Source organism: Fusarium fujikuroi, chromosome FFUJ_chr02, assembly GCF_900079805.1.
Source record: "Fusarium fujikuroi IMI 58289 draft genome, chromosome FFUJ_chr02".
NCBI lineage: Eukaryota > Fungi > Ascomycota > Sordariomycetes > Hypocreales > Nectriaceae > Fusarium > Fusarium fujikuroi.
In genome coordinates this window covers 2,986,629-3,007,899 of record NC_036623.1, presented here as the reverse complement: position 1 = coordinate 3,007,899, position 21,271 = coordinate 2,986,629, and the positions used below count along the sequence as shown (strand labels likewise).

The window sequence follows — 21,271 nt, the reverse complement described above, 5'->3', positions numbered from 1 at the left end:
GATTTGGATAACGTGGTTCTATTAGCTATCGTTACCTATCATCTCGCTTCTCAGTGGTCGTAGCTCCAACCGCATTGCGTCACTGTCGACCCCGTGGGGCTTTATCGCATCCCCCAAAAAAACCACCACCTACAGTATCTCTCTATCGTTACCACCACCCGTATCGGAAATCTTGCTGCATTGTACCCCCGAGACGGGAGGCTGACAACTCAAAGAGCCACTGAGGCTCAACCTTCTTGCGCCCGTTTATTGCAGGGCAACGGGCGCCTGTAAGGTATTCTGGTGTAACACAATTCAAGCCCTAGGTTGTGCCCTGACAGCAACACACCCTCTGTTTGTTGGTGTTTTGCTCTGCTGATAGCAGGCAGGCAGGCAGACAGACAGACACACCTGCGGCGGTATCGAGGTTCCATACATTGTTCTGGATCTATCCGTAACTTCTCCCACCATGTCTCCCCAGTCCTCAGCCCCAGTCCAGAGGACGGCGCCTATCGCCATTGCTCCTAAACCTCCTCGGCCAGAGCCATCTGCTTATCGCCAGGACAGCTTCCATAGGCTCGAGATGGGTCACGGAGTCGCCAGCTCTGCACCCGTTGAGGGTTCATCCTTCAACGCCTCCTCCATCCCACCCTGTCTATCATGTCGGTACTCTCGCGTCAACTGCATCCTTAACGACGACGACGACTGCTGCATCCAGTGCCAAGCTGCTGGCTCCGAATGTTCCCTTTCATCCAGCCCTCAGTCCCGAAAAAGGAAGCTTCATGGCGAGGCTAGTGATGAAATTATCGGGAAAAGAAGGTCAGCTCAATTCCGATATCCCCATCTCATTCTCCATATCCATACTCTTCTCCATATTCATGCCGCCGAGCCCTCCACACTCATCCTGGCTTGAATGCTCCACCGGTCCCCGTGCCTTTCCCATGCGTCTATCGTTTCCTTCTACACTCTTTCCCTTTCTCTGATAACCTTTCACCTTACTCGTGTTCCTCCTTGCATGCCTTTGTCTGACATATGATTGGCCTCGTACAGTTCACCGGGTCTCGCATCTAGGCGACGAAACCATAACTCCAGCCTTTCCAGTACCGCCGCTAGCAGTTCGTTCCTGGAGGAGATGGCCAATGTTGGAGGCCCGACCATGCTTAAACGTACGCTTGGCCTCCAGGATGATCGCTACAGCCAGTACATTGGTCCGACCACGGACTTTGAACCTTCACTCATCAACCTCTCCTCCTTTGATCCTCATGACGAAAGTCTACTATCAAGAGGCACTCTTCGCAAAGTCAGCGAACACGATACTTTCTTGATGCTTCCTGACTCCAGCACTCCAGGACACGAACATGTTACGCAAGATGTCGATCATGTCGAATCCATCGTGGCTCCCCATGGCAGACGTCTCATCGACATATACTTTCGAGTCGTGCACCCAGGATTTCCTATCATCCAAAAACATGTCTTCTTGGAAAAGTATGAAAGATCTTATCGAGAGTTTTCACCACCATTACTAGCAGCTGTGTACATCCTTGCCATCAATTGGTGGGATCAGAGTGAGGAACTGGCTGGCTTGCCACGACCCAATGTTAGAGAGCTCGAGAGCATCGTGCGTACAACCCTTGATGAAGCCACTTTTCGACCCAAGCTTTCGACTATCCAGGCTGGTCTACTTCTTTCCCAGAGGCCCGAGGGTGACCAGTGGGCCCCTACCGCCCAACTTGTCGCACTTGGTCATGAATTGGGGTTGCACCTGGATTGCACTGGTTGGAAAATACCACCATGGGAGAAGGGCCTGAGAAAACGATTGGCTTGGGCACTTTACATGCAGGACAAATGGGGTGCTCTAGTTCACGGTCGGCCATCGCACATTTTTGCTACTAACTGGGGTGTTCAGCCTCTAACAGCAAATGACTTCCCTGACGTTGAATGGGACGAGAACGATCCGGAGGAGAAGCTCGATATTGAGAAGGGAAGGGTGTTGTTTACACGAGTGGTACAACTTTCGGAGATACTCTCCGAAATTCTGGATACCTTCTATACTCTTCAAGCCATGAACACGGTTGCAAATGCCGGTAAACAAGGAACGCAACTCGTTCTGTCGCTTGCGAAACCCATTCAGCTCAAATTGAAGGAATGGTATGGAGGTCTACCACAATTGATTCGCCTCGACTCTTCATACTCTTCCCTTAACCCTTCATCAAACAGGTTGTCCAGTATTGGATATCTCCATCTGGCATACTTTGCGGCCGAAATCACGCTCCATCGACGAATCATCCGGTCATTGGCTTCTCCCTCTAGCTCTGTCGACTCGTACGTGCAGCACATCTGCCGCAGTGCCGCCAAAGCACGCCTCATTTCTGCCATGGACTTTGTCAACAGACTCGGACCCAACCATTTGCGTTCGTTTTGGTACTTCGCTTCCAAGACTAACTTTGCATTGATTGGTACCTTTGGATCTCTCCTTTGGGCAACATCACCTGGACGCGAGGAAGCGGATTGGTATCGAAGACGTTTGGGAGAGTATAGATGGACTCTGTCAGTTAGCTCCAAACCTGGGGAAGGCAAGGGTCTGACTGAGTTTGCGATGACAATGTTGGATATATCCACAGGATTGCTCAAGCAGCTCCCCGAAAAACCCTCCATGAGTAGGAATGGGAGCCATGCGGACCTTTCGGTTTCCGCGCCACCCATTTTCAGTGGTGGTATTCTGGACAGCCTGGGCAGCAGGCCAAGTGCGCCAGAAATGAGCGTCATGTATAGTCCACGGACAGATGATGAGGAAGAAGAGGAGGAGATAGACAGCAGTGACGACGATATGGAAGACTATCCTCCACGGATGTAAGGATTAAAGGGGGAGAGGGGGGGGGGGGAACAAGATACACCTAAAAGGAGGAAGGTTCCGAGATTCAGACAACTACCACGATCGAGGAACGATCAGAGGTGTTTTCATGGAACATATTGCCACGGCTTGCATCGTTCAGGCGTTTCTGTCGTTGCTGCATTGCTGCATTGCGATTCGGTAGGGCTGAGGAGTTGGCATGGGTATATTGTCATCCTTTTGGGCCTTACCATGGTTATTTTTCTATCTGATCATTTGGGCTTGGTTTAGTGAATGATACCTTGGGCTTCGGGGCCCTTCTGGAGGGGTTCGGGACATGACGGGAAGCATGAGGGCGCATTATACTGGGGATACGAGCATTGAGAACTCAGAGTTGCATAAAGCAAGGTGTGCATGATCAGTTAGATTGGATTGGACTTTTACGAATTACGTATAATACGAGGAATGGCAGCACCAGCAGTTGAGTTACGTTGAATCTCATGATTTGGCTCCAGAGAACATTATTTCGTTTTGTCTTATTTCATTTTCGCAACTATAACAGCCATATAAGTACACTCAGCACGGTAATTGTAACAGTCACAGGTTCAAACCGAGAGGATTGCCGTGCGAGTGGCCAATGTCACATTGTGCATGCAAGACAGTAAATAAATATTTAGATAGATACTACCATGAGGTGGAGTGGTGGGATATAGCTTTTAGTACGAGTCTATATCATATGAATGCAAGCTGAATAGACAGGACTTCATTTGTGTATAAGAAGAATTGTTTCTATACTGGTGTTGAAGCCTAACTTATACTCTCCAGATACCAGTAAACGTTGCCCCACACTTCAATTGAGCCACTGCACCAGCCACAAAGAATCCAAATAAAGAAAAGGGTTTCCCGCCACGTCAACCTTAATTGAGCTTGATTTCATAACTGTAAATACCTGACCAACCAACCAACCAGCTGTCAACGAGCTTCAAGTGCAGGCCATTTGAACCGACAGGCCAGGCCGTTCTTGTCTATTTCTCTTCTTTATTCATATCCTGATTTGTATTTTCTGTACATTCTTTGTCTATCAATTTCCCTCGTATCTCATAATGGCTCCCAAACAGGACGGCAAGGCGACTGGCGCGCCTGAGGGCTTCACGCCGGAACGGTTTGAAAAGGAACTCAAGGAACTTGCGACCAAGGCCCAGGAAGATACTTTTTCGAAGCGACTCATGGGTCAAGCGCTTGTTTACTTCCAGACTCTTTTGCTCCTTGGTTTGTTGGGTGTCGCGTCGGGCGCGTCGCAGCTCAACCTGTCCCCTATCTTTGGGTCCATCCCTTCTGCTGTCACGCATACAACTGCGCTCAAGGCGGCTTGCTTTATTGGTTGGGCTGGCAATTTGATGCTCCGCATGGTTCTTCCTATGTCGACTTCTCAGCTTCTCCCGGTCATCGCCCTTAATATCCCGGCTATCCAGTTTCTTCTCGGCACCTTCACTGACCGTCTTGGCTCCTGGTGGGGTCCTCTCATTATCGAGGGTTTCACCCTGTTCCCCCTGGCGATCGTTTCGGCAGCCTCCGTGGCCGATGTTCTTGAGGACGCTGATCTGAGCGCACTGCCCAAATTCGTCGCAGATGCGGCGCCTGGCATTGTTTCTTGGGGTCTGTTTAGGCTGGCTGAGAACCAGTTCATGGAGAAGCTGCAGGGTGTTTTTGGAAGCACCTTTGTGTTTACTCGTGTCGGTATGGAGCTTGTCTTGGGGGCCATCTATGCTATCATGGCACCGTCCAAGTATCTCGTCTTGGCTCTCCCTGCGCTATTGCATACAGCAGTCTTAAACAGCCACGTTATGACACCCATGGCCACCGATGCTCTTAACAGTACCTTGACAGCCCAGAATTGGACGCTGTTGGAGCGCCGCGAGTCGTTGACTGGCTATGTGTCAGTCATCGAGAGCCTAGAGAGAGGTTATCGTGTAATGCGCTGTGATCATAGTCTTCTTGGAGGTCAGTGGGTTCAGCTCAATGGTCGAAGAGTATCCGAGCCGATTTACGGTGTTTTCGTCATGCTCGAAGCTGTTCGCCTTGTTGAGCGAGAGGCTCCCCTGCCTGACAGCGAAGCTAGCGCCCTTGTCATGTAAGTGCTCGCTCTTGCGCTTAACCATAACTCCCTAACATAACACAGTGGCCTTGGCATTGGAACTACCCCTTCTGCCTTTGTTTCTCACGGCATTGACACTACCGTGGTTGAGATTGATCCAGTGGTTTATGAGTTCGCTCAAAAATATTTTGATCTTCGCGAGAACAAACCTGCTGCCGTTGCCGATGCTGTCTCTTATACAGCTGACTTGGTGAAGCAATCCAAGTCCTATGACTACATTGTTCACGATGTGTTCACTGGTGGTGCAGAGCCTGTTGACCTCTTCACTCTCGAGTTCCTCCAGGGCTTGGGAGACTTGCTGAAGGATGATGGAGTCATTGCTATTGTAAGTAAAGTGAGCATCAACTTGAGCCATACACTAACTTTACCTTTAGAACTATGCTGGTGACTTTGGTCTTCCCACACCTCAGCTCATATACCGCACCATCAAAAAGATTTTCCCCTCGTGCCGTATCTTCCGTGAGAGTCCACGAGACGAGGCCAATGTTGAGAAGTGGGGAAGCGACTTTACCAACATGGTCATATTCTGCCGCAAGACACCAGGAGAAATCACCTTCCGCAATCCCAAGCAAAAGGATTTCCTCCGAAGCCAAGTTCGGCAGGCTTTGCTATTGCCCAAGTATGAGATTAAGGAGCAGGTCTTCCTTGAAGATGATGCTACTGATGTCCTCGACAAGAACGAAACAAGCAAGGTTACCAAGTGGCACCAGGATAGCGCTGCTGGACACTGGAAGATCATGCGATCTGTGCTACCTGGAACGATCTGGGAGCAGTGGTAGACACGTATCTATGTTGTATATGTTCTGATTGCACATATTTCGTATCATTGTGTATATTTCTACTTAGATGCCTGCTAAGGTATAACTTGTTCCTGGATGTACCATATAACTGACATTTGAATTGACCACTCTGTCAGCCTACTTTTTGGGGTCCCTTGCAGCATTCAACGCATACTGTTGGTTGTCCTCATTGAAATCCTTGGAGAATTCAGCGATGTGGTCTGGCACATCAACCCTATTGTAAGGGCCAGGCACTGATTCACCCATGGTTGCGTGAATAGGTAAGACGCCTGTCCAGACTTGATCTTTGATCGACTCGTCCTCCATGTCCTTTTTATCGTCACTGGGACCACCGGTGTTGATTTTGGCACTTCCTGATGCAATCTTGACCTTGAGTATGCCAGTGCTTTGAAGCTCAGCTTTGGTCGGCGGGAGACGGGTGTGTCGCCAACGATCCGGCACCACACTATTCGTGATGAGCTCCATGGCATACATCCTCTCCTCCTCGTCCTCTACGAGGATCGCGTGACCGAAGAGTACCGTAGAGCGATAGTTATAACTATGGTGGAAGGTAGACAAAGCCAAAACCAGTCCATCAACATGCGATGCAGCCACACAAACCGGCATGCCCTTCTCGTCACTAGCACTGCGGCCCAAGTTCATGATGCGGCTTGACACATATCCGTGAAGATAGAGGTCCAGAGGGTCACCAATGTCTGCGCTAGGCCGGTCAAATGAGCCCATCTGGCCGATCATTGGGAGGATGACGGGGAAGGATTGGGCGGGCGTGTTGAAAGAGACATGGAGGATCTGGCAAGTGTTAATGATTTGGTGAATTGTCTTTAGGGCATAAACACCGCGGTCATTTTCACGTTTGACGGTGTTGATGGCCTCTTTGGGATATTCGAGATCGAAACGAGCCATTGTGATTGATGCTAATGTCGATTCTGTGGAAGACGGTAATGAGTTGGTTGTAATTAGTGATGTCTCTGATTGTGGTGATTTCTCTACCTCTTATACTTGGACATCGTGTTACTCATGCATCATTATAGATCCCACCACCAAGCAGATGTGAGTCGTCGCATCGGAGCCGAGATACGGCATCATGTCATTCAATATTTCGGTACATTTGTCCGAGCAATTTGAAGTGTACATGTTGAGAAAAATACCACCTAATGTACAGCACTTGTGCGCCTTTCGAGGTCACTGCCATGACAGTATACTTTCAAGATATCCAGCCACATCTGGCTAGCAGCGGTTATGGTGGTGCGGCTAACTGTGGCATCTGACCATTGCGTAGAATCCAATTGGCGAGTCACAGATCATGAATCTGAATGTAGTAATTCCATGCCGCATGCCGCCGGTAGCTGCATTTGCGTATGGGGGTCTTGGAGGTTAAGTCCCGGTTTTGACAGCTGGTGACTGGGTTTTCATTTGGAATCAATCTTGGCTATATCTAGGTTTTGATAGGATGTACCATGAGAATTCCGAACGGATGTAGTAATATTTGGCGGCTGCGGGATCAGTGACTAACTGGTCTGTAGAGTTCGAGGCTGAAGTTGCTGATATCAGACCAAGGCTGATCTACCGGCCCGGTTGTGACTCTTTGTAGGTGACCGGGGGGACCGGCCGTGGACGGTATAGGAAGGACAATGGAGAGGGGCTGGCTTGTCTCTTTCTGGGTATCATATTGCAGCTTTTGTCATACACTCCCGTCGACCTGAGATTCAGCCAAGGAACAGCCAAGGTTCAGCCCGTGATTTATTTATTACGTTATGCCCTACCCTAGACATCGATATCGTTAGCTAACCTGGCACCTGTCCCATAATGAAAAAGCATGGAGCGCGGAGGTTTGGATGGTATTAGTAATAGTTAATTGGCATCAAGGCATTTGCCTGGGTGTTGTCTAGGCCGACTGTTGTGTGACTTTGTACTCAACGTGGTTCTACAAACGAAAACTTTACTCAACACCTCGGGACTTGTGGCTGTCAACGGTCACTTGACCAATTACTGCAGACCAGCAAGCAGCGCTGCTATGGCCTGATTAATGGCCATTCCTGAATCATTCTGGTAATAATAACTCCTACAACCAACAAATTCAACAGGTAGAACACTTGCCCTCAGGGAGCAAGAAAACACTAGACCCTGATATAAGGTGTAAAAATAAACTCAGCAAAAGGTACACCAAGTTTATCCTAAACTTAGACTAAGTCACCTGGGTCCTTTTGTCATTCAGGATTAAAGCCCTGGGTTTTCTTTCCTCTCATAGACTTATAACCATATTCCCAAGTCGACCTGGTCATCAAACGCTGAACGATTGATATCGAGTTTACCACACAGACTTGAGGTCGTTAGTCGCTGGGTAAGGTTATTACAAGAAATCCGGGGAAGTTCGTAGGGTAGCAACGGGCTGCATCCAAGTGCCCGTGTTTTAGTCCAGTTTGGGAAAGAAAGGCCCAAGGCCCCTCCCTCTTCCTTGTCGTCATTCGGGCGTGTTCGGGTTGAATAAGAGTGAGGCTCCACTGAGAAAGAGAATATACATAGGTAGACAAGTATTGATGCCCGTTCATTTCTCCATCTCCAACCCGTTCGCTTTCCATAATCACTACCACGCTACAACTATAAGGTATCCTCGGCAATAACCTCACTCTCGCCTCTTCCCTCTTCCTCCTACCTACATAAGAGTGCGCCATAGTCCAGGGTGCCTGTCACCCTGTAAGTTGTGCCATGCCTTGGGCGGCGACTTGGTCAACCAACAGCAGGCCTCCCTTTGCCCCGCCATATCATGTCTCGGTCACTGTCCGAACGGGTAATGGGATGTCATGTTAATTCATCTGAACGCGAGAGGACGAGCGTTATTTCTCTTTTCTTTTATTACTTTTATTAGCCATGACATGAGTTGAACAAGTCTTTTGCTGATCGTCCATCTCCCGGCCAAAGTCAAAGTCAAAGTCACAGTCACAGTCAAACAAACTCCTTCGCCATGTTTCAACAGACCGGTCTCGCTCCCAACTTGGAAGCTGTTTCCGAATAAGTCTGATCCATGGAATAGCTCAACACTCGCGGTTATAGTCCAGCAGGCTCCCTCTCTTATTCATAACTTTGCCATGGATGGCATCGGTATGCTATCGTCTATGCCTGTTATAGTTCAACAGTGGACCGGCTTGTGTCAAGCGCCGAGTCCAGTCTGGAGCCTCGTCTCAGTGTTGCCCTAACAGCCGCCATCTCCGACGACTCCAGTTTCATAACGGGAGATGCTACATTGGGCCTTGACGAAACACCATGATATCTCTATTCCACCCAATCATGTCGGATTGTGCGCCACAAAACAAGCGACCACGCGAGTGAGCTCGAACAAAGCCAGTTTGACCCAAGACCTTCGTCTGAAACCCAGCATGATATACCTAGTGTTGCAAGTGCAACTCTGCCTTTCAAAGTATTGTCCCCATCTGTTGACGGCTCTGGTGACTTTCCCATCGTTGCATCGCATTTCGTTCCATCTCTCCTTTCCCTCTTTTGCCATTATTCTCTTCTAATCGCACATACCGCTGAACTACATGCAGTAGTGTGCGTCTTGGTTGACCCAAGATCCCATTCGTTTTCCTTTCACTTTCCTAGCCTCATCTACTCTTCGTTACACTCGTTCTAATACTAATGTCGCTTTCATGACGAACAATCACCGTCAGGCCCTGGTTGCGGCCTTTACTTTGTAAGTCATCCCCTACCACCACCATACGAACTGATCGAATAACCAGAGAACAGTGGCCTGGTCGCCCATGCTGGTATAACCGGTGCCTTTCTTCTTCTAAATAATCGTGCTTCCAAAATCATTCGAGATGCTCCGAGGCTGGCCCTCATCGCGTTCCTTATTTCTTCAGCCCTATGGGCTCAAATCGATTTCTTCGCCTTTTTACTTAATATCAACTCTATGCCAGGCTGTCAGATCATGGTTACCTTTGCATCAACATTCGATCAGTTCGCACGAGTGTCCATACAACAGAGTCTATTATGGATCTTCAGCACCCACAGTCTTGCGTCTCTCACTGAGATAGGTGTCATGCAAGGATTCATTGTCTTACGGCTTATTCTTGGAGGAGTCTTCGTAGGGATCCAGCGCCCACAGCTGAACACTATCTGTTTGACTCAAACGTCAATTCTACCGGTTGGGATTACCGTGTCTGTTATCGACACTGCTTCCGTGGCTTTCCTCTTAATCAGAGTTATCTCTCGGGGTGTCTATTCGGAGACCCAAAGAGGAGCCATTAGTCCTCGTCAGTCCCGAGCGGTTGCTCTTGTTGTGCTGGGTTTGATAATATGGACAGGAGTAAGTATAGACGACCGATAGATGAGCTCAATCATAACTGACTATGCTTAGACTAGTGCTCCTTTGATGCTGAGCATTCAGCCCATGTCCATTGTTGTTCGAACAACTGTTCCTTCAGTAGGTCTGTTGATACTAATCGGTAGGTCTGCTCTCAACTATCCGTCCATGAATTAAGCTGACTCGATAGGCATACTCACTTTGTTCCGAGATCGACTGTTTTCCGACAACTCAAAGCACATGCAACCAGCGGACGTCAACGATTTCGATGCCTCGCGAGACTTCAACACACGACAGATGACCAGTGCGGATATGCGTCGCCCGAGGAGTTATGACGAGATAGCGAGAACATCTGCAGCCGATTTCACAGGAGCATCAAAACCTTGGCCAGTTCCCACAGAACCCAAACGAGAGCTACCTTTGATCACGATGCCAGCTGCTGGGCAAGCCAACATTGGAATGGGTGGCGTTCCCGTGCTAGGCCAACTTTTCCCTCTACCAAGAACTCAGACTTTACCAAGCTCGACGAAACCCGAAGGCTATCGCCAGACCTTGCACCAGGCAAATTTGAGCACATCTAGCTCCGGATCCAGCTCTGATTCCAGGACCTCAGCTTCCAGCCAGGAGAACTGGGCCGACACCGTCAAACTAGCCGAATCTCAACACAGCTCTTTATCTTCAGAGAATACAGCCTCCGCCACTACTTCAGCTTTCTTGTCACCGGGGACGGAGGAAGTCCGACGACGATCCCCTCGGCAGTCTCCTCGACAGTTGCCATCGCCAGCCCTTTCAATCTTTCCTCGTACGGCTCCCTCCACGTTGCAAGCACGCACTCCCACCAAAGCCGGAGGGGAAGCCATCGTGAACTTCTCTTTGCCTGTAGACGCCAGAGTACCGCGCCCCTACCAGCCAATGCGAAATCAGCCCCCGAAATCAGCACCTTTGGCCGTCATTCCCAGAAGCAACGCGAACGAGATCATGGCCAAGAGAGAAGACTCTGCAAAAACATTGTCGGTGGTTCATCGTCCTCGCCCGATACCAAGAAAGTCGAACATCGATCGCGCCCTCTTCCCAGCAGAAGGGTCTCCAAACCTCCAGCATCACAAGCGATCACTGTCGTGTGGTTCCGTGAGATTCAAACAGCCGCATGACACACCAGCAGAAATAAATTACGATTTATCTCGTTTAAATGAATTTGCCAATGTTCTACACGCCAACATCCCAACACCAACTGAAGCCGACCGCATCACGAGGCGACGATCACGATCTATGGTTGAGCTACCAATATTACCGGCTGATATCGAGTTCAAGCCGAACCACAACGAAGCGAAAGCACAGATCGACAAGTCAAATACTCTGACCGCTCCAACCAAGACGCCAGCAAGCCTTACTTTAGGTGAGACGTCGATTCAATTTCCCAAGAGTCCTCAGCCTACAACTGCTCAACTTGATAATGAGCCAGTATCTGCGACAAGCTCATCTTGGCGTGACCCGCATGGCAAGGGATACGGTCGACGATCCTCGCCTATCCTGCCAGTTGAAGACCTGAGCGCACTCACGCCTTCTACGGTTAGAGATGAGGATTTTGCTCTTGACGCGGATATCAGGTCGCCTGCGATGCAGGTTCACGTGCAGAGGGCACTGACCGTGACCGTTACGGCAAAACATCAACAACAGAGCGGACTCCGAGTTGCGGAGACTCTATCAGCATCGAGCGATGAGAGTTCTCGGGAGCCATTACCCTTGACTGTGCGCAAGCCATCTGCCGAAGCTAATGTCGGCTCTGAATCGGAATTGCGACGAGCCGAGGACACGCACCTCACCGCAAAACAACATTTCTGGCCATCCCAAGTGGGGGAAATCCGTCCAGCAACTTTCTCTGACAGGGGATATACGACAAAGCCTCGTCGGAGTCTTCCGCCAGCACCGCTGGTTTTCCGCCGGACCGACAGTTTCTACGCGGAGCCATCGCCTGTGGAATCCGACCTTTCTGAAGAAGATGTGGGAATTTTGCCAGACAGGACCCGTAAGTTCATCTGAATTTGCTATTGCGCAATCGCTAACAGTGGATAAGATTTTGGTTCTCCAGGCTCATCTTATCAGATAGCAGAAAACGATAGACTGGCACTGTTGACAAATCTGGAACTGGAGCTGAACGAACAGGAACACCAATGGCAAACCATTCGCCATACCATGCACGTTCGTGATTCGCTATCAACTGTGGGAACATCTCCTAGCCGAGATTCGCGATATTGGTATGGAAGTGCACGCCTGTCAAAGCTTGCCCAGCAGCGAGGTCAGCTGGATGCAGACTACGACATTCTGGCGCTTTTCCCTCAGGCCGACTCGAAATCCAGGACAAAATTGGCGGCTAGCTCGACATACCCCAGGTTTACGAACTCATTAGCAACTCCTACCCCTCCTGATACTGATGAAGAGAGCGAATACGCCGAAGATCACGAGGGTTTCATTGGTCATGCCCAGATCAGTCCTGCCAAGACGGCCATGGTGCTGTGGCGCCCCATAGCTTCCGTGCAAGCGGTTACCAGCACTAGCAATGCACCGTCACTCTGGACCCCTGCTCCCAGGCCACCGAGGAAAATCTCCCCAGTGGAAATCGCAGGGAGGTCAATTCGAGGACCGGTGAGGAAGGACGTGAGATCTCTCGTGATTGAGAGCTCAAGACTTTGGGAGAAACCTGAATCAAAGACTGAGGTATCCAGTGACGGACTTTGGCAGCCAGTGTCTCAAGTCAAAACCCAAGTGGTGGAAGTTAAGGTCCAGCAGTCAAAACCTCCCCGCAACCCCCCGCGTCGCATCAAACGTGTCACTATGCTGCCAGATATCCTGGAGAGTCCAAAACCACTCCCTGATAGGCGCGGGACACTTGGGATCTTCCAATTCCCATGGGGTGATCGGTCAGACTGTGCGACAATAGCACCGATGTTCATGTCTGGCATGACTTATCAACCTGTGGTGGATGGGGGTATGCAGACGCAGATGCAGCATAGCGGCTCGGTGTTTGACATTGAAGACTACGAGCAGGATGACGGGGAGTACTACGATTCGAGCGAAACGTACGATAGCGACGATGAGGACTGTTTTGAACTGGCCCAGCCTGTACCCCAGCTAACGGACACGTATTTCCACGGAGCCCCGCCTGAAAAAATGTCAACTTCTCACGAGGACGAACTAAAGCCTCGGTCAATTGATGAGTAAGTAAAAATCGGCCACATTGACCTAGGCTGGCCTGGGTATTGTCAAGAATGAGGCTGATTGTTTTTTCTCTGTAGACAAGGTATAGATTCGGAGCTTTTGAAACATTGCGAGACTTCCGAGGATGCTTATGCCAAGGATGTGCAGATGCAGATGCACGACGGCGGCAGAGATGACAAAGCCAATGATCGGACAAGTCTCCGTACACAGACCCAGGTAAAGTATGACGAAGATGGAGACGCCGACAGCGAGAGCGAAAGCACACAGGCTGGAGATTACAGCGCAAAAGCCGGTGCAGCAGTTGGTGCTCCCCCCACCTCAACAACCACCATGGCGATGACGATTCCGGATATGGATCTCCGGGAGCACGCCTCTGAGAAAAATCGAATCAGGGTCCGCCAGCAGCCGCAATTTGGGGGTCAAGTTGCATCAATAAGCATGCCTGTGCCGCTGATGGCTCGCTGCTTATTGATGGACGTGGGTCGAAATGAACAAGATTGGGCTGGCGCACCAATCACCAAAGACAATGGCACTCATGCGACGCTCAAATCCATCTTAGACCCCTGCACTGACAGGGAGTCTAAGTCCCGTGGCGCCCCAGGCGCAGGGCATCCGCACCAGCAACAGCAGCAGGCAACGCTTCTGTTCCGTTTCTTAGAGGATTCCATTTCTAAGCCAGCCGACCTTAAGCTTGATTGTGACTCTCCGACTCCGCAGCCGCTAAGTCCGCTCGTCATTTACAAATCCGAATCCCCGACACGCCGGCGACAAATCTTGGTTATTAACTTGTTGTATCCTCCATCAATTCCCGCTCAGTCTTCTCTTCAGCAAACAACAAACTATCCGAACATTTCCATGGCTCTGTGGACTCCTAGCACCCTTGTCTCACGTCCCAACAAAGGACTCCCTCAACCCGACGACTCTACCTGGAACTCTTATCTTCCTGCTGGTGAGGCTGCACGCCTCCTCCCTGCAAAGGCCGACATGCCTTCCATCGCAAGCAACTCGCTCTGGACCGCCCCGGTCAAAAAGGCGCCTGTCAACAACTTTGGACTTTGGGGAACCATACAACCGCTACCAGGCATGTGGACTCAATCGCCAGTCAACGCCAAGATCTCATACGGTCTTCCCCAGCCTGATGCTGAAACCTGGGCAACCTATCTCATCGTCGAGGACGATGCTACCCGAGTAAAGCCTAGAGAGGCCGAGCCTCTACCTGTAGATAGCACCTCCTTGTGGACTCCTGCCATACCCGTTATTTCCGAGATCGTGTCCGAGGATGGTCTCTGGAGCGGATCAAGCTCCGCACCTTCGGGCACCGGCTCCGAACCCTCTACACCTAGCGAGACCTCGGCGGTCAATTTTGGCTTGTGGGGACCTCTTCCCGCTACTGCTTCCGTTGGTGATGAAGAGCCGGACGGTCTGTTTAGCCTCAGCCACCGGCGCACCGACTACCGTACAACGAAATTGGCGCCTGCTGCCCAGGGTATGGAACGCTCACCACGAAGAGCTCTAGAGGCCTTCCCCGATTTTGGATTTACCCACCTCTGGAACATGGCCCCTCTTTGGGATTTCAAGGCCAATGCCGCCGCCATTCAGTTGCAGCGTGAGATTGATTCGTTGGTTTCGGAGGGCCTATTTAGCCTGAATCACCGCCGAAACAACTTCCGTACTACGTCCGAGAGCCCCGCAGCGCTCGAGACCCGACCCAAGCAGCGCATCTCGCAGCAATCTCTGCCGAAGCTCAACACAGATAGCCTCTGGTCTGTGCGCGCTTCTAGCCAGGATATTACCGAGATCAATTGGCTTGCTCTCTCCACAGTCCGACCGAGAACTGCCTCGGTTGTGTCTTTCACTGATAGCGAGTCCGTCGTTTCTGACGTGCCCGCACTCACCAGGGCTTCCTCCATCAAGTCAGAGATGTCCCGGCCCGCTGCTACACCCGCTGAGTGGCTCGCTGCCTTGGACGAGGCCATTAGACTCGGATCTGGAAAGGCCCCAGAGATGGACACCGAGGATCCTTGCGCACCCGACTCCGACAACTATCAACTATGGTCCAAGCCCGGCGCTGACGTTGGCGAGCCTGTCATCGCATCAGATGAGCTTTGGAAGCCCTCTACTGCCCGCTTCCTCGAATTGACACCCACACTTAGCGAATTCGATAAGCAGCATATTGCATCTGGCACTTCTCAACGTGGTCGCGTTCAGAAGGCCCGCCCCCCTATGCCTCTCTACCCTGGCTCGTCCTCATCCGCCTTTCTCCCGGGCGCCAGCGAGACTCCCCGCGACTTCAGTGCACAGGGACTTTGGGTTCGCGCACAGTCTCCTGCTCCTGGGACTAAGGACGACGGTTCATGGATTGACAAGTCTCTTAGAAAGGGACTATCATTCGTGCAACTGTGGTAACAGAACCCTGCATGGAAAACAAGCGACAACGACAACCCCCGCTAGGTTGGGGCTGGGTTGTGTGACATGACGTTACGATCATCAGATTTCTCGGGCATGATTTTGCGAAACTATTACATGAAATTGCTTTATACCTTGCTTTCAAAGCGGATGATGTTACTATTTGAACCGCGGTAACAGCCAGTTGGGGGAAATAGGAGCGTGCTTGACTTGATTTGGTCTCGGCCCTTGGCCCTAGCATTTGATTTTAACCGTTCGGCGTTGGACGCGATAGGTCTCTACATCGCGGGTGGGTTTCTTTGTCTCATTGCGTGCATTTGCTCACGCCTGCTGTATGAGTAGCAAACAACACGGCGCAGTCAACCTGAGCCTCAGAAAAGTAGCTGAAGCATTCGAACTCGAATGACAAATCGATCAAAATACCAATAAATGACTCGATATATTTACTAGCCTCTTGAACCTTGCGCTTCATATGCCTCAACTTGTAAAACTATCGTATGTCACAACTTCCGGAAGGCTCCATTCTATCATGCTATTATGGTCCCTCAAAAGAAGAAATTTGTTTAGGCTGATTTAGAGGAACATACCCTCGCGACTTGCATTATTACCTGTGGCACGATTCCAACATGTTCCTTCTGAGCCACCCACCACCGACTAACTATTCCCAACATTGACAAGACATCACGTGGACCAAGGTTCACGAAACTTGAGACTACAAAAATATAGGCAGTAAATCGTCATGTCCGTTATAACCACTCTATCCATGCGTGAATGCATCATAACAACAGGCTGGAGCTGGAAAACTGATACGCCGCCTTCGATGCAACATCTCCAAAACCATCAAAAATAGAAATAAAGAAGCTATAGGTAGCCTTTACTCAATCATCTCTCCTTTTCTCCATATGCTCTTTTCCTGTCCGAACCTGTATGTATCCCAAACAGCCCCATGGCTAGCGTCCCCCTGCGTGATTCTCTTCTTTTTGTCTTCCTCATGGCTGTTGATCCGTGTATGTCCAGCTTGGTATTTCCTCCTTTCAAAGGCAGCTTCTGTAGGCAACAACTGTTCTGTCTGTTGTCTCGAGCGAAGGGACGTAAATTCTCTCGAGTAAAAAGGTTGTTTCGCAACCACCTCTGCTTGTTTTTCCTTTTCGTTTGAGTAATCATCAAAGCATTACAGCGTGCCTCGGGGCCGCAAGAATAGAACAGCAGAAAGAAGGAACAAGAAAATGAATAACAAACAAAACATTACGTTTCCTCATAAACACAAAGGGACAACGCAAGAAAATTCGTTAAAAAAAAACCGACACTTCGTAAACTATACTCGCGCGAACGAGTACCGGCATAGGCGCCGCAACGTTTCGTGTTCCGTCTACCGTATTACTTATAAAAAGTCATTAGGAGCTATGCTCGTGGTATGGCGAGTACGCTCTGCCTCGTACAAGGGTCCATCCGGTCCAGAATCTAGCTTCAGTGGGCAATGAGGCTCACCAGAAGCGATGATACGGACAATTTTCGTCTTGAAAGTAAATGTATAGACGAGAAGAATCCAGATGGGTCAGGTCGGTCGGAAGAGCTCATGTCGGGGCGTGAGACAGATCGTCCATGAAACGAGTTCCCAGCCTTGAATGTATGCGAATAAACCTGAGTCTCAAAGGCCACCGCTATGCAAATAAATTCCCATATAATTATTCTTTTATACACGCTCAGGTAAAACAGAGCACCAGGATGCAGACTCATCAGTTGACAGTCATCATCTGCATCCGTTGTGGTAGGCCAGAAGATGGCGAGTTTTCGGATGATGCGGCTTCCCTAAGTGAATTGTTGCCGCGGCTTCGTGCCACTCTTCTAGGAGGACTCGAACCGGGGTCGTCAAAGACCCGTGTAAAGGCAGGGCTCGAGTCATGCTGGCGCTCATGTCTGGGTGTTCTCATTGGACTGTGCGTAATCTGATCGGCCTGTCGAACAATGTCGGACAGTGTATCTCGTAAATCGCCGGCTCTCTTGACCAGAGCCTTGAGGCTATTTGTATCGAAGTGGACCTTGCCGTTGTCAGGTGCTTGCTCGGGAGCACGATGTTGCATAGCCCCAATGACAGAACGAACGACCCCCGATACGTCATGAGCCTTGTTGTACTTGTTCTCAGGTGTTCGAGGGCGACTGGGTCTGTTGGAAGGGGGGTTGTCATTCAAAGGCCAATTACCGAAGATATCGTCTTCTGGAGAGAAGACAGATCTTCGCCGGGGAGAGTGACGTTCTCGAACGACAGTGGTTTTGGACATAGCAGGCTCGTGACCATCAAAGGCGGCATCGAGGCGATTCATGGAATGGGCATCGAAGCCTTCGTCTCCGAACGTTTCGTCAATATCGAATGCATCAAAGTTGATAGATGAAGTTGACTTTTCATCATCGTTCTCGTCCAACGACTCTTCATCAGGGGATGCGAGAGCAATAATACCGTCAGCCTCCTTCCAGAGATGCCTCTGAGATCCTTCGAGCATATCCATATCTCGCCCATGACGGCACAGACGTTTCAAATCATTGACAAGAAGCGAGAATTCTCGAATATGGCCGGAATGGGCCTTGACACTTGGTTGTGTCGCACGAATCGATTCTGGCACTGCAAAGATTTTGTCACTCTTGTCGTTGCTGCCAACAGGACCAGCACCAAATTCGAAGTCGTCATCCCAGTCCTCACTGACTGTCTTGGTGCCCATGCCCCATGTGCCATACTTGGACCCGGTAGTCTTGGAATCTTCGGGGGGATCATGAACCACGGGGACGCTCTGGCTTCGAACATGAGTTGGTGTTGGACCTTTGCGTATGGCGGAGCGACCACCTCTAGAGTCCATCTCCTTAGCATAAGCAGTCTTTGGTCGCAAACTCCGTCCAGTATCAAATCTATCGTGTGTCGGGGGTTCGCTCCAGTCGAAGAGAGTGCTAAGTGGGCGGTCATTAGTAGCATCGTGGCCGTTCGTATCAGGAAGGCCATTACCACTAATATTGGCGAGGGCGAGGCGAACATTAGGGTTAATTCCTCTGGAATTCAGTGAACTCCCTTTGGAGGGAGGTGATAAGGGGTTACAGGGAAACTCATCACCTCTAGCCCAATCATCGTCAAATTCGTCGTCCAAGGACAGCCTGCTGTACTCCTTGGTCGTAGTGGTTAAGACATCGTAGGGCGATGGGTTAAATCTCGACTCAAGCCTGAAGCGTGGTGATGCCTCAGATCGCTTGACTGTGCGGACAGGTGTGGATGCATTCTCATCCTCTTCCATGATCTTGTCATCCTCATCCCATGTTCGGCCGAGGATCTCGTGGATTGAGAGACGCTTCGTCTTTGTACCATTGCCAGCGGTGCTTGGTGGTGACTCGTCATACATGGACTCTAACGGGGTCTCGACAGCACGGGCACGTCCGGAGCCAACAGTGCGCAGCGAGTCAAACATGGTATCACTCCTGAAATCCGTGTCATCGTCATCCCCCGATGTGCAATCCCGGGTGTCACCTTCAGAGCTCTCCATGGTGGAGGTCCTGTCGTGCTGCGGTGCCCTAAGTTGTGACATCGCAGTGGAGCTGGTAGAACTTCCGGAGGGTTGGTTAGGCCGAGCCTGGTAAGTGGAAACTCCAGCAGAAGACCCTAACCGGGACGAATCCACATTGAAGTTCGCAAGTCTTGGAACCGTGGGGATTGGTGACGATGAATTCCTTTTACGACCTTTCAACTGCACAGTAGCAGCTGAACCCAGGAACGACCCCTGCCGGCCCGATAATGGTGATGGTGCACGGAGGGTTGATTCCAGCGGCGGATTGGTTCGAAGTTCGGCGCCAGATTGCGCGCCACTCAGCGGTTCCGACACATGTCGCTTATTCCCGATCCCGGATTCAGCACCACGCTTAGAGCGCCGGATGCTCCCTGTCGTCCTTACCGCCCAGTTTCCTGCAGATGCAAATGGCATTGAGATCGACTTGCGGGGCGTCCTGGAAGGAGTTCCCTCAGATGATGGAGATTTTTCTTCAGCAGGAGATTGATGAGTGCAAGTGTCTGGTAGAATTTGTGCAGCTGGCAACAGACCTCGAGGGGCAGATGCCGCTGAAACCATTCTTGGTTTCACCAGATGAACTCTGTTGCGCTCGTCGTTCTCAATGCAGATGCGCCTCGAGGAGATTGCTCGAGCATGTGGACTTAACTCACCAAACCTACCCGGCCCTGTACGTCCGCTTATACTTAATCTTTTAGAGTGAAAGTACGACTTCCATCCGCTCCTTGCAGATGTCGATCTGGAGGGGGGCTCAAGCGGGGAAGGGGCGAGGAACTCGTGGGGTCGTGATGGGTCGTCGAACGAAAAATTGTTCGAATCGGTTGGTGTATTCAGCGCAGAATCGGGTCGAACTTGTTGTAGTGTTGCAGACCTCTGGTGGCTTGTAGCAGGTCTGCGAAGAACGGGTAGGATCTGTAAGTGAGATTTCGCACGCCGTCGCGGTAATGGATCTGGATCGATGCGGGTTGAGGTAGATCGCTTAACGAGCTTGTTTGGGGGGAGTGTTGCTGTTGTAGGATTGCGCAAGATGGGTGCAGCTGAACCGTGGGAAAAGATGGAAGGCGCGTCGGGACCTATACTCGACCGTGTGCTTTCGTGACGAGACAGTGGGCGAATGGAGAGACGCCTTATCCAAGATCCATTGGAAGAGATTGAGTCTCTAGACTCGGGGATAATGGCCGGAGAGTCGGTCTGCCTCACAAAAGAAGAGTTCCTGCTGATGGCCAGAGGAGGGGGAGTCGACTGTGTCTGTGGCATAGGCGGTCGCTGGTAGCGGGAGAGGGGAGGTCTCGAGGCAGTAGTTGGGCGCGGGAGTGTGTGATAGTGCGAGGCGCCGAGAGCAGAGGCAACTGTGTTGCTCGTAGCGGGCCGTGGGGAAGCAAAGTTGCCAGGCGATTGTGATTGCTTGCTTGGCTCGCGGTCTATCGAGACTCGTCTGGAATGAGAAGGACGTCGAGTCGAGTGAGAGAAAGAGTTGGGTTCAGTGGTGGGCTGGCCGAAAACCAAACCACTGGCCGCTGCAGCGATGGCAGTGCCGGTTCCAACAAGCTGAATAGATAAACACGGTCAATTACTGCTGCAACGGGAAAGATGGTGGGTAAGCCACTTTAGAAAGAGGGTTTGAGGTGATCCAAGAGAAGTGTAGGATAGGGCAGAATAGGGGTGGGATAGGTTAAAGTCTATAACAGCGCCATGTGATGGCTGGTGTGGTGGTGATGATCCTTGGTTGATTCGATGTGGTTGTGGATTGGTTTTGCGGGGAGGACAAAGCTAGCAACGAACTTACACTTGGAACGGTCTGCATAGTAGCTTCCATTGCGAGGGAAGCCGACGCTCTACTCAAGCGAGAGAGAGAATGCAGCGGCTGGCATTCTAGAGGCAGAGGATGGCGGTGCTGGAAACGGAGGTGATGCTCATCGTCGTTCAAGCCATGGACCTGAGAGTTCTCAATGGAGGCAATAAACCTGAAGGCTCAAGGAGAAGCCGTTGTAACCCACACACCCAAGCGCTCCAAAGGTCCCCGACTTTGAGAGAAAGGAAGAGTAG

The 21,271-nt window shown here is 50.8% G+C and overlaps 5 protein-coding genes; 3 read left to right on the top strand and 2 right to left on the bottom strand.

The window, feature by feature from the left end:
• Positions 1–448: 448 nt before the first annotated feature.
• Positions 449–2,833, top strand: FFUJ_04390 (DAL81-transcriptional activator-like protein; the record flags this gene model as incomplete). XM_023572331.1 has 2 exons in its annotated part: positions 449–798; positions 1,030–2,833. The coding sequence occupies 2 exons, from the start codon at positions 449–451 to the stop codon at positions 2,831–2,833; spliced, it is 2,154 nt and encodes a 717-aa protein (XP_023426473.1).
• Positions 2,834–3,912: 1,079 nt separating this feature from the next.
• On the top strand, positions 3,913–5,743 carry FFUJ_04391 (related to spermine/spermidine synthase family protein; the record flags this gene model as incomplete). XM_023572329.1 has 3 exons in its annotated part: positions 3,913–4,940; positions 4,989–5,289; positions 5,339–5,743. The coding sequence occupies 3 exons, from the start codon at positions 3,913–3,915 to the stop codon at positions 5,741–5,743; spliced, it is 1,734 nt and encodes a 577-aa protein (XP_023426472.1).
• A 138-nt stretch (positions 5,744–5,881) lies between these two features.
• FFUJ_04392 (related to flavin-nucleotide-binding protein) lies at positions 5,882–6,667 on the bottom strand (the record flags this gene model as incomplete). The annotated part of the gene is made up of 1 exon (XM_023572328.1): positions 5,882–6,667. One exon carries the CDS (start codon positions 6,665–6,667, stop codon positions 5,882–5,884), a length of 786 nt encoding a protein of 261 aa, XP_023426471.1.
• Positions 6,668–9,408: 2,741 nt separating this feature from the next.
• Positions 9,409–15,686, top strand: FFUJ_04393 (uncharacterized protein; the record flags this gene model as incomplete). XM_023572327.1 has 6 exons in its annotated part: positions 9,409–9,452; positions 9,506–10,067; positions 10,119–10,206; positions 10,255–12,090; positions 12,139–13,279; positions 13,358–15,686. The coding sequence occupies 6 exons, from the start codon at positions 9,409–9,411 to the stop codon at positions 15,684–15,686; spliced, it is 6,000 nt and encodes a 1,999-aa protein (XP_023426470.1).
• Positions 15,687–17,422: 1,736 nt separating this feature from the next.
• FFUJ_04394 (uncharacterized protein) lies at positions 17,423–21,041 on the bottom strand (the record flags this gene model as incomplete). XM_023572326.1 has 2 exons in its annotated part: positions 17,423–20,773; positions 21,012–21,041. The coding sequence occupies 2 exons, from the start codon at positions 21,039–21,041 to the stop codon at positions 17,423–17,425; spliced, it is 3,381 nt and encodes a 1,126-aa protein (XP_023426469.1).
• Between the last annotated feature and the right edge of the window lie 230 nt (positions 21,042–21,271).